Consider the following 13,826-nt stretch of genomic DNA (forward strand, 5'->3'; position numbering starts at 1 on the left):
CTCAAACAACAGACCATTAAAACGCGAAAAATCGATTAGTTGTTATTTAGTGTTAGTTAGTTGTTAATCAGGGTCGTACCTAACATTTTCTGAGCAACATTTTTGAAGAACATTTCGAAGCTGAAAAACGTCATCATAAGGGACGAAAAGGATATTGAAGGAAGCGAATTAGAAGGTCGAATTGCTCTACGAAAATAATTCTCATTCGATTTGACTGAAGACGTGTTATCTCATTAATAAGCTAGAATAACATTTAACGAAGATATAACGCTAATTTCAGATGCCTGACAGGGTCTTCAGCTGAAATTTAATCACGCCATAACTCGGAACTTCGACTCACGGCGGATCTGTCCTTCGGTATTTTTAATATACTCACCAAGGGCTTTCATCCCCAAAACGAATTATCTCTGCCCCAGATTTTCACCTCCTATTTGTGACACAGTGTTATTAGGAATTTTTAAACCTAAATTCTCTCTTTAGCATTATTTCGCTATAAACTTAATTGAGGCCCAAAAATTATGAAATGTTTATATTCAAGGAAGAAAAACCTGCAGCGAGTTACACTTTTATGTCATTACTTAAGATTAGAATTTAAGTAAAAAATCGTTGAAAACCCATATACATTTTCATTTCTTTCTCTTTTCAAAATATTCTGGCTTTTTCTTTCAATAAAAATAAAGGTTTCATTCAATTTGGAAAAGGTTTCATTTGATTTGGAAAAGGTTTCATTTGATTTGGAAAAGGTTTCATTTAATTTGGAAAAGGTTTCATTTAATTTGGAAATGCTATATACCTCCAAACTCCTGTCTTTCTTCAAGTGATAGATTTACAATCATGTGCGCCAATCTTTTGAAGATGTTTTCTTTTGAATACCCTTAGGGTCTGGCATCACCACTTGTCAGACTATATTTCAATTCATCGAAAGGTTGTAGTGTAGAAAGTATGGGGTGGCCCCATCATGTCAATTGATTCACTTTACCTGCTAAATTATTCATACAATTTCTTTCCTATATTTAAACCAAACCACACCATTGAATATAGGTTAGGGGTTATACTCATAGCGTTATTATTTTATTGAATACAAGTTCTAGTATTTTAACAATAAGTCCGATATTATGCGTGCTGTTTTCGACTTGGGCTGCAAGCCCATCGGTTCCTGATGGCATTATTATTTTTCAGTCGGCATACTTGAATCTTAACACTAACTTTAATTAATCTGTTCTCTTTCAAGACAATCTTTAGGGCTCTATTATATGACATCTTCGTCTCTGCCTCTCTCGTTTTCTGTCGATTTCATTCTTGTCGAAGATTATTGCTCTCTCCAAGTTGTTGGTATTACTTCATCCAGCGAAGTAAAGTTGGTGTTTAGAAACCCTCGGCCAAATGCATCATTCTGCACCATGACTGTTGGGTGTTGTTGTGTAGCCTAGTCCGTGCTATTCCCTTTCTTCTTCTTCTTTTATTTGCCCATCCGTTGTTCGGATATAAGCGATCATACATTAAATCGTTTTACAATAATTATATTACATTTCAGAATATATAAATATTTTCTTATATATATTTTTGTTATTTATATTGTCGGCAGTTCTCTATTTTTGGCCGCCCTAAACAAGTTCCTTTCGTCATCGTAGCCAGTCCAATCTTGAATATTTTTAAGCCAGGAGACTTCTCTTCTTCCTCTACTGGGTCTTCCTTCAATTTTCCCTTTGAGAATTGTTTGGATGAGTTGGTATTTATCATTTCTCATTATGTGGCCGAAATATGAGATTTTCCTATTTTTTATCGTTTTAATCAATTGTCGATCCACGTTCATTCTTCTTAAAACTTCATTGTTAGTTACTCGATCGGTCCAGGGTATTTTTAAGATTCTTCTATAGATCCATAGTTCAAATGATTCTGCACCATGACTGTTGGGTGTTGTTGTGTAGCCTAGTCCGTGCTATTCCCTTTAATAAGGCGATTATATGAGTCTCGCACTTTCCAACAACGCTGATGGTTGTTGAAGGTTGGAGGGGATCATGAACATTTGTTTGTTCTAATCGAAATCAGACATGTCGATTTGCAAGCAGCGATGTAGCATGACCAAGCAAAGTCACCTCTATAGGATTTGATATTTTTTTACTGTGAATTTATGTAAATGAAATAATAATTTTATATTGAAATGATATAAAATGAAATAATTCAACATTGATTGGGATGTTCTCATTGAAATTTTCTCAGACAAAACTTGTTGAATAAACCAACGTTGAAATAATTTTCTTTTCATTTTTTTTACCTTTTTATACTTTTTTATAAAATATAATCAGCAGATTCGAAAGAAATTTTAAACACTTTTCCGACTGAACAATTAGAAATAAACAACAGCAACAACAATAACAAACATGTTATAGTATTTCTAAATAAAATTCCACTTAGGAGAACAAAAAGTTTCCACATTTTACCAGTCTCCATAATAAATTACCTCCATCTCAGATTCATATCGACGTCAATAATTCAAACCTAACATTTTCAGCATTAAAATCTCATTTAACAAATGAAAAAAAAAACAACATGAAAAAAGGGAAACAAATGCAACAAATGTAGTCCTTTTCAACCAGCAGCTGAGGAGAAAAAACGAAAACGAGAAAAAATCGACACGCAAGATCGGTGATATGAAATCAAAACATTTTCTTTGTTTCAATCAGACCACAGTCCTCTAGCCCAAAACTAAAAAATCAAAACAGCAAAATTAACAATTTCTACATTCGAAAACATGCAAATTTCCAAACGCAAACTGGGCAGGGAGGACCGTGTGATACCTTAAAATAATTTCAAATAGAAAAACAGTTCATGATGACTGGCAAAGAAAATCGTTTTGAGGAAAGACCACCCAGGGCTGTATTTTGCACCAAAATAATATTAAATAAACAATTATGTAATTTAGTTTAAATGTAGAATATGTGTAAGTGTACGTACGTATACATATGTACCTGCCTTACTAACAACCAAACCAACCAAACGACATACCGCACTCCACAACTACCGACATAACTGAGCTCACAGCCACACCAACGATGACCATACTCCATACTAACGTATTATGACTGCTACTGCAATTACCGTTAACATTACAACTCGTTGCCCTTACGTTTAACATTAACCGTTACAACAGTACAATTACATATACTAAATGCTCTTGTTTTAGCTCTTAGCGGCACATTTCATAACAAATACAACGACGACAACAACAACAACAGCATTGAAAACAATTGACTGATACCCTAAATTTAACACCAAATGTCCAATTACGCCCTCCACACAAGTTGGTGCACATGCCTTCATACCTCTATTTGTGTATGTAATGGTATATATTACGATATGGTATGAATTTGATTTCAAATAGACTTAAAACCAAAGACTTTAGTCCGAAGATGACTTTTAGCAGGTTACTGATTTTTATCGCATGCAGAAATAAGGTCCCATGAAATAACACCCCAAATAGAAACTTTTCCATATAGAAAAAAAAAATTATTTTTATTTTGTGTTTTTATCAGCTATAGAAAACAGAATTGGTCAGTGGGATACTTAAGATAAATTCCTAAATAAAACAACAAAACAAATGTTAAAAATTCAATTTTTTATTTTATTTTTTTTTTTTTGGTAAAATAAGAAATGTTTCACACTGGTTTAAAGGAAACATTGTATTGACAAATTTAAAAAAATTAAGAACAAATAAAAAGTGTCAGTCGACTTTGCCGACAGATATATACCCTCAGCCAATGTGAAGCGAAACTTTCACCTCCGGACAGATCGAATGTATTTAAGGTCTCTTCAGAATTTTGTGGCCCTTTTTAGACATTTGAACTTGCCGACAAAAATGTGGATTAGGAATTAACTGCACTAAGACACAAATGTTGAACTTTTGTGTGGGAGGTACCCTTAGGAAGGACCGATATGGGCCATTGTAGAAGTTAAACTAAATTTTGACAAAATATTAGGAGATCCAAAGTTTGGACCAAATTGGTTGCCCCATTCAAGTGATATCGTCCTAGCATTTTAGTGACATTTTTAAATATTGGGGAGAAGTACCGGAAGTTGTGGACCGGTATTGCTCCATGAAACTAAGTTTGGATCTAATATGACGCAGACCAAATGTTGGACCAAATCTGTTGAACAGTTCGAGAGTTATCGTGCTCTCCGACCGCCACATATGGTGACATAGGGGTTTTTACACCTTTCGGGCTGTTTTCCCAAGAAATATGGACTTGCCACTGCAAAAAAGTTTACCGTCGTAATGGAGGTAGCGAATGCAAATCGCTTCAACAAAAATCAAAATGATTCGATAGCAGGTCTTAAAGTGAACTTATCCGAAATTTTGTGTGGGAGGTACCAGAAGGAGTAGACAAATATAGTCCATATTCGAACCTGATCTATATCTGGTAGATATATTAGGATGTGCAAAGTATAAATTACATCGTTCACTCCTTTCAAGAGTTATCGTGCGCAAAATTTTTCCGAAAATTTTTGAAGTTTTGTGGTGGAGGTACCCGAAGGAGTGGACCGATATACCCCATCTTCGAATTTAAACCATGATTTGATAAAATATTATGAAGGCCAAATTTTGGACCGAATCGATAGATCCGTTCGAGAGTTATCTTGCGCTCCAACCACTACACAAGGTGTCATAGGGGCTTTTTGCACCTTTTCGGTCATTTTCTCGGGAAGTATGGACTTGCCCCTGATGAGACTTGTACCGTCGTATGGGGGGAAGTTAATACAAGTTGTTGCAACAAAAATCAAAGCGATTCGAGAGCAGGTCCTAAACTGAAGTTATCTGAAATTTTGTGTGGGAGGTAACCGAAGGAGTGGGCCGATTGAGTCCATATTGGAACCACATCTAAGTCTGATAGAAATTTCACGATGCGCAAAGCTCGGACCAAATCGGTTACTCCCTTCAGAAGTTATCATGCCCACAAAATTTCCGAACATTTTGGAACTTTTATGGGGGAGGTACCGGAAGGAGTGAACCGATATAGCTCATCTTCGAACTTAAACTAAGTAAATAAAATATAAAAATAAATAAAATATTACGAAAGCCAAAATTTGAACCGAATCGGTTCATCCGTTCGAGAGTTATCGTGCGCACCAGCCAGCCAGACAGACAGACGGTCATTGCTAAATCAACTCCAAATTGTCTGAAACACTTTTCGTCCAAACATACTTGGGGTCTAAAACCATTATTTCGATGAGGCACATTTTGCCCGTATGAAAGTGTATATACCCTTTCTAGCCTAAAGGCTGAGGGTGTAAAAATAGTAATTTTTCGAATCCAACTACCAAAAAGGACTTAAAATTTTTGTAATTCATTGTAGTTTAATACAAAAAAAAAAATTCAAGAAAATCGAAGAGTGCAATCATTGATATAAATTTATTTAAAATATTAAATCGCGAAAATTGCACCCAAGCACACTTTGCAAAATTCATTCATTAAAAAAGTGACCAATTTTACTCAGAAATTACACTCCAAATTTTATTGAAAAATCTTTTGGGGCGAAAATACATAATTTGGGGCCTATTTGTATTTTGGTGTTTGGGGTAATAGTAAATTTTGAAAATACACCCCAAAATTCAAAAATGAATTTCCTATTATAGTGGTCATTTTTCAAAATGAAAACTACCCCAAAATTGGGTTCAATTTTCTTTTCGTTTGAGGTGTTATTTCATGGGACCTTATTTCAGTGCGCCGATTTTTAGTAATTGTTAATAGATCTTGACTTGAAAGCATTGTAAAGTTAGTGCTATTCTAAAAATAGTTAGGACCATAATTACGTTAAAGACCAATGCAAAAAATTTTATTGTATATAATTTTATACAAAAATTTGCATAAATAATAGCAATGCGATTTGCAAACTCTGTCATGTGGTTTATTATATTGAACATCTATCCGTAAATTGGGATCTCACCTTCTTTCGAAAAACCTATAATATTGTCTTGTTACAAATCTCTTGATAAATATCTGCAAAACAAGCCATAGTTGTCATATCTAAATAATGGGACAATCACCACAAATACAACATTTCTAAACAACCTCCAACGACCTTGTCTTGAAAAATATAACAACAACAAGTATTGTGTTAAATGCATATGATATACCATTCATATGTGGAGGGCCACTTGGACATTTGCATTTTTTCTGTTTTGTTCTTTTTTTGTTTTCTTTACTATCGTCACAACACAAAAACAACAACAAACTACTACAACAAATCACGCATAATTAATATTTAAATAGAAATGATTAAAATGGAAAATGAACATGAAAGAACTGTTTTCCTCACGTATGGCGTTTGCATGACAGCACCACTCTTTTGCAAACAACAACAACTACTACTACATCATAAACCGCAATAATACCTACAACAACAAATAATAATTTATAATAATAACAAAACAAAAAAAAGAAAATAACCAACAACAATAGCAATAACAATTTTACTTGCATGCATGAGTCATTAAAGCTGAAAATGGAACGACAAACAGCCTTAAAAAAAAACTGAAACTAGAACGCAATTAGATTAAAACTTTTCTGTTATCTTCTCTAATCAATGGACGAAATTAGTTAAAAACAATAAACACTTTTAGTCAAAATTAGGACTATTTTTAATGCACATTCTCTTGGTTTCAAAGTTTCTAAACATGTGCACAGACACACATACACTCACACATTTCTATACTCATAACTGACATAATCACACAATTCACCATCAGATACGCCAAGTCCATCATCAGATAAAAAGTAGTCGCCAACGTTCATTTTCCATTAAAACATACACATACACGACGAACACAACAAACACACCCAGGAATTCTCATATCTCTCCAAAATAAATGCTCATATCTCTCTCTTCAAATCTCAATTACATTTGTATGTCTATGTTTATATCATTTCCTGAATTTAAAGCTAGCAAGTGGGTGAGATTCACCATTACTTGCTTTACTTTTTATAATACCGCAATAAGTTTCCCTTCTCCCACTTTTCTCCAACTGTCTTTTCTACAGCTAATGTCGTCTGACTTGTCATATTAGGAATTCTTTATTAGATTGACACAATTTCCTGCTCCTCAGTGATATCAAAAAAGAGAAACAGAAAAACATTTGGTCCATTCGCAATCTGCAGCTGTTGTTTTTCTTTTAGATTTAAAAGCGCACCACCCTTATGATTTTCAATTGTTATACTACTTAGCTATGTGTATTCGTATAAACTCACTCGTTTTACTATCGTATACACTGATCGTATCTTGTGATCGTTTGTCACTTGTCACCACCACATATACCACATATGATGATTAGATCGATGCCGATCATTGACGTTTTTATGTTGGATTACCTTTTTTCTTTTCTGTCACACCACTCACTCTGCACTCTTTTAAAATATCGTAACGCAAAGAGCACCAAAATACTACTTGTACACAAAGAAAGAAAAAATGTTTATTTGCAAATTTATTTATTTAATATTTTATTACTATTTTTTTATACTTAATTGCTGTCGGTAATGGTTTGTATTGAAATCTTTCATTGATTGGTATTTTTGAACATGAGGCAATATATAAATTATAAAGAAAAAAAACAAGTAAAAAACACCCTCCACCATAAAATATACTTAACTGAAATGGCATAATTACTTCCCTGTTAGGAGCAAAAATTGTTCGACCACGGATACCCCAAATTCTTAAATTAGGACAAAAAATGTATATACAAATTTCTTCAATCTGGTCAATATTGGGGATATCAGTCAATATGGGAAACACTCAATAACTAATTAAGGTCTTGGTAAAAATGGCTCTTCCAAATATCTTTCCATCTATTGAATAACTATTTAGGACAACAATCACTTCCAACATGGACACTTCCGCAAGTAATATTATAAATAACAAGTAAAAAAGGATCAGTCGGCTTTGCCGACAGAGATATACCCTCAGCCTGTGTGAATTGAAACACCTTTTTCCCCAAAAAAGGTTTTGAAAATTATGGGCGTATGAACCGACAAAAATATGGATTTGGATAGTATCCCAAAAAGATTTGCGGCGAAGGTATCTAAAGGAATGGACCGACATATTCCATTTTGAAAGTGGGTCTTAGGTCATTCCCCTCAGTCGGTCACCATATAATTCACAGGTTTTGGACTTTTATATCAGAAAGCATGTACTTGCCTACGAAAAACATGATATCGCTGTAAACAGGACCTCTAGGTAAAACTTTTCAAGGGATCCTCGCACAGACCCTTAACCGGGTTGCTCTGTTTATGAGATATCACGCGTACTATTTTAGCTAATATTTTCGAATTTTTGTGGGATAGGTATCGGAAGGAGTGGACCAATATAACCCATTTCCGAACTTAAACTAAGTTTGGACAAAATATTACGAAAGCCAAATTTTGGACCGAATCTGTTGATCCGTTCGAGAGTTATCGTGCGCACCAGCCAGACAGACAGACAGACGGACGGACATGGCTAAATCGACTCCAAATTGTCGGAAACACATTTCGTCCAAACATACTTGGGGTCTAAAACCATTATTTCGATGAGACACATTTTGCCCGTATGAAAGTGTATATACCCTCGTTAGCATAAATGCTGAGGGTATAATGACATAAAGAAAACAGTAAAGCCAATGGATAGGGTTTCCCTAAAATTATAAAACTGGTTAAGAGGATTTTCATAATATGTGCTCACAATCTCCCTTAAAATACCACAAATACAAACCATTATCATGCATTCCTTTGCCCATTTATTTCTTGGCATTTTTATGAGTAATATATTTTGTTCTTGTTAACTTATTCTTCCTTCTTTTCCTTTCTAAGTTTTACTCTCAATTATGATTTTCTTCTTCTTCTCAACTAAAAATAATGATAATAATAATATTTTTTTTATTATTATTACTAATAATATATACTATATACATATTATGTAAACTGCACCGAAATAGTTTCTTTCTAAACTGCAAGTACCCAAAGTGGTACAATCTTCAACTTTTAACGAAATAAACTTAAATTAATTTTTTGATAAGAGATTTGCTTGAAGTCCTTATTTATGATTTTTTTTGGTCAACCAATAAATAATTAATAATAAAATAAAATATAGAATTTATGTGATACCAAACAAGCATTACATACATATTGATATTGCTATATTATTGCTATACTAACTAACTACCACTACAGACATATATAATTAAATATATATATTTGTAAATGTGATTGATCGATTGATTTAACCAAACCATTAATTAATTTACCTCAACCGCAAACTATTTAACAAATCCCCCTTTCACCCTTGTCCTTAACGGCTCCCACCCAATTGATTGTTAATGTGCTTCTTCTTGTGTTATGTGTAAAATTGACAACTGAAAATGAAAACTCACCACCCCATCACCCACCCAGCCAACAAATCTATATAAATATCTATAAATACAACAACCCCTACTAAATTATTATTAAACAAAAATTATAACAATGTAATAATTAGCAAGCATCTGTTGTTATTATGTACCGCTTAGTGGTGCATAGTAGCAGTTGTGCAAATATTTGTATGTATGTATGAAGATGATGTATAATGTATGAAGAAGGCGTTAGGTGTTTGAATTCGAAATCGCAAAACAGAACATTTTGTGTATAAACTTTCCATTTCATCTCGTCACTGTAAATGTATTTCCCCCCATTTGCCATTCCACCTTTAGCGGAGACAATATTGGGTCGCCACAGCACCATCGAAATACGCTCGATCCACTTGGGCGGTCTATTCCATGCCGAAGAAGAAATACAAATGACCTCGACAATGCCGAATTTTGTGGGACAAATGCAAGGATTCATCTTCAATGGACAAAGGTAAGTGGAGTGGTCTATGATTTTAAATTTAGTTTTAGTTGTTGTCCAATAGAATTTCCGGGGACAATTTAAAAAGGAAAACAAGTAAAAATGTATCATTCGGTTTTGCCGACAGCGATATGCCCTCAGCCTGCCCAATTGAGACATCTATGGGCTGATCGAATTCTGGCTAGACAACCCTTATACTTTTCTCTCTCTGAAATTTGGGACTTTGTTTGGACGTACGAACTTGCCGTCTTTTTAGGTATTTATCTTAACGGTTGTGGACGTTCCAAAATAATTTTGTTAACAAATTTGTTTGGGATTAAAACGCAAACGTGTTGAACTTTTGCGGAGTAGGTATCTAAAGGAATGAACCAACATAGTCCAGTTTGAAAGTTGATCCTATTTTGGGATTCATTCCCTTCCATCAGTCATTTTAGTTGGTCACAGTTTTATAGCTATCAGACCATTGCGTCAGGAAGCATGGAGTTACCCACGAAAAACAAAATATATCGCTGAAAACAGGATAGCCAAGGGCAATATTGGTAAAAATGTCAAAATGATTTTTAGAAAGCCCTTAAACTACACATAAGCTAGTTTTGTAACTTTTGTGAGAGACGTATATGAAGAATTTGTCCGATATAGACCGTCTAGGAAGTTGACGTACGCTTGGAAGCAATTTAAAGATGGAAGCAGAATTTTACTCATTACGTAACTTATCTTGCTCATCAGTCATTTTAATTGGTTTAATTGGTTCAGCTTTTCGTACATTATCTCTGGAAGTATGGACTTGTCCTTGAGAAAACTTGTACCGTCGTAATGAAGGTAGCTAATACAAATTGTTGTAAAAAATCCAAGCGATTCGAGAGCTGGTCTTAAACTGCACTCCCATCTTCCAACTTGATCTAAGATTGAACAAAATATTACGAAGGCCAAATTTTGGACTGATTGCGTTGATCCGTTCAAGAATTATTGTGCCAAACATACGGATTCACGGCCGGACAGGGCTAAATCGACTCCAAATTGTCTGAAACGGATTTCGTCTAACCATACTGGGGGTATGATACCATTAAGTATATTTGGACAAAATCTCTTTCAGACAATTTGGAGTCAATTGAGAAATGTCCGTCCGTCCGTCTGTATGACTGATGCGCACGATAGTAAACTAGTTTATGTTCGAAGATGGGGTCATATCGATCCACTCCTTCAAGCAAGCAATTTTCAAAAGAAGCAACCGAACAGGTCATAACTTTGCATATGGAAAAATTGTTTCTAGGCATAGATGGGGTTCGAATATGGACAATATAGGTATACTTCTTTGGGTACCTCCCACACAAAATTCGGAAAAGGTGGACCTTAAGAGCTCCTCTCGGAGCGTTTTTTTCAGCAGGTTGTCCTTGCGACCCAATTTACAACGGTACATTTTTTCGGAGGCAAGTCCACACTTCCGGAGATAATGTCCTAAAAGCTCCGCAAGATAACTCTCGCAGGGAGTTTCAGATTGGTCCAACATTTTGCACATCGTGTTATTTCATCTAGTCATGTATCAGGTTGGAATATGGCCTATATCGATCCCGTCCTTCAGGTACAGCCCGCACACAATTTGGGAAAAGTGCAGTTTAATATCTCGTTTTGATTTTTTTTACGGGCCATTTTACGACGGCGATATTTGTTTCGGGGGCAAGTTCATACTCCCTGATATAATGGCCCAGAATCTCCAAAAACGCCTGCCTTCACCTACTAAACTGGGTGGTAGGTAAGATAACTCTCGAAGAGAGAAACTGATTTGGTGCAAACGTTGTGCATCGTATTACTTCCTACAGTCCCGAACTATCACTTGGATCACTCTTTCGGGTATTTCCCACAGAAAGTGTGGAAATGAATTCGGGGACAAGTCCATAATTTCTGCCTAGCGGAAAATCTTAGAAATAAACTAAGAAATGCAGATCGACATTTTTTCGATTAGAAAACAGCCTTCTATACGTTCAAAGCTGTTCCAAGTCATGTCTGAATTTGGTATCCCTACAAAGCTCATTAGTCTTTTTAAGATCATATAAGTGAAACCACGCCCTCAGTAAAAATAGGACTGTACCTCTCCGAACACGACGTCCCGTTGCATGGTACCTATACTTTAATTTTGACCAATGTTGATAACATTTGATACTACCATCAATGAATTCGAAATGTCAAATCATTAGAGTTGGGTAAGCTAGTTCCTTGTACTTACTTACTTAGCTGGCCCATTACAGAACATTTGTTTCATAGACCGAACTAAGAAAAGATCTCCAATTCTCTCCGTTTCGTGCTTCGCTTTTTGGAGTACCGCGCCTTGTCATCTCTACATCCACTTGTTTGCGCCATCTATTCTTTGGCCGGCCAATTCTGCGTGCACCGCCTTGTGGCTCGAATTTAGCGGGTTCATCATCGCTCATTCTTATTATATGGCCTAGCCAACGCAATCGCTGCATCTCGATACGTTTAACTATATTGATGTCGTTGTATAGAAGATAAAGTTCGTGGTTCATACGACGTCGATATTCACCGTAAACGCAGATATGTCCGTAGATCTTTCAAATAATTTTTCTCAAAAAACACGCCAAGCACTGCCTTATCTGCCTGCGCAAGTACCCAGGCTTCGGAGCCTTACATCAACACGGATAGTATCAGTGTTTTGTAAAGCGTTATTTTTGTTTGACGAGTTGTGGCTTTGTTTTTAAAGTGCTTACTTAAGCCAAAGTAGCATATTTCACAACTGTGTTTGTGTTTACGGCGGTGCCGAGGTATACAAAGTCTTTTACTACCAAAAAATTATAGGAACCAACTTCAACAGTTGGTCCGATCTCAATGGACGCATTGCGCGTCGACACCATCAGTTCCTTGTACTAGTTCCAAAACGTATGAGTAACATCATGAAATGTAACGTGTGATATTAAGTATACACGGTTTGTTGAAAGAAAAAATGTGGGCCATTGGAACTGCAAAGTGAGCTAGATAGTTCCAAATAGTTCCTTTGGCACAACTCTACAAATTATACCCGAAACGGTTTAAAAACCTTCAAAATATCTTAATTTATAAGGGTACCCTATATCGAAACAAGGACCTACATACGTTGACAATTTTTTCGTAAAATCAAAGTAAATACTATCATCTGCCCATTCCATTTTTAAGAAATAATGTTTTTTTGTGTTTCTTTTCTCTCTCTTCTCCACAGATACATCGATATTGTTAAAAGTCTAGGCCCTGAACTTTCGGCATTACCTAGCGCCACCTTTAAACTAACTGCCCGATTTGTCAACTCCCCACCAGGAAATCCATATCATGCAGCCACATTCCGTTCCAAACATTCGTATGTTGGACTGCCAATGCTGAAAGCATATTCAACCATATCAGTCGATTTCCGTTTCAAGACGGTCGAACCCAATGGCTTGCTACTTTATAATGGAGGGCGGCGCAACGATTTTGTTGCTGTCGAATTGGTAAACGGTCACATTCATTATACGTTCGATTTGGGCGATGGCCCGATAACGATGCGCGATAAGAGTCGCCTCCATATGAACGACAATCGTTGGCATCAAGTCAGCATTCGACGACCTGGTCCGAAAACGCATACTTTGGCCGTGGACGACTCGTTTGAAATTATTACGCTCTCGGGCAACAGTATGCACCTGGAGTTGTCGGGTATTCTGTATATAGGTGGTGTTTTCAAGGATATGTATTCGAAATTGCCGGCCTCAATATCGTCACGATCCGGCTTTGAGGGTTGTATTTCTTCACTCGATTTGGGCGACACATCACCATCACTGACAAATGACGCTGTAGTACCAAGCTCGCTTGTTGTGTCCGGTTGCGAGGGCCCAACAAAATGTAGCCAAAATGCATGTGCGAACAGAGGCGTTTGTGTGCAGCAGTGGAATGCGTACGCCTGCGAGTGTGATATGACATCGTATACGGGACCAACTTGTTATGACGGTAAGTGAGGGGAGAG

General features: G+C 36.0%; 1 protein-coding gene across 21 annotated transcripts in view; it reads left to right on the forward strand.

Moving 5' to 3' along the window:
- Window positions 1-13,826, forward strand: part of Nrx-1 (Neurexin 1) — a 91,067-nt gene that overhangs the window by 47,114 nt on the left and 30,127 nt on the right. For all 21 annotated transcript variants that reach the window (XM_073962895.1, XM_073962885.1, XM_073962890.1 and 18 more), the window contains exons 11-12: window positions 9,712-9,859; window positions 13,053-13,810. In XM_073962895.1, coding sequence (XP_073818996.1) covers window positions 9,712-9,859; window positions 13,053-13,810 — 906 coding nt within the window. The remainder of the gene's footprint in view (window positions 1-9,711; window positions 9,860-13,052; window positions 13,811-13,826) is intronic.

This window comes from Musca autumnalis, unplaced genomic scaffold (genome assembly GCF_047663935.1).
Source record: "Musca autumnalis isolate F117 unplaced genomic scaffold, ASM4766393v1 scaffold_1, whole genome shotgun sequence".
NCBI classification, from domain to species: domain Eukaryota; kingdom Metazoa; phylum Arthropoda; class Insecta; order Diptera; family Muscidae; genus Musca; species Musca autumnalis.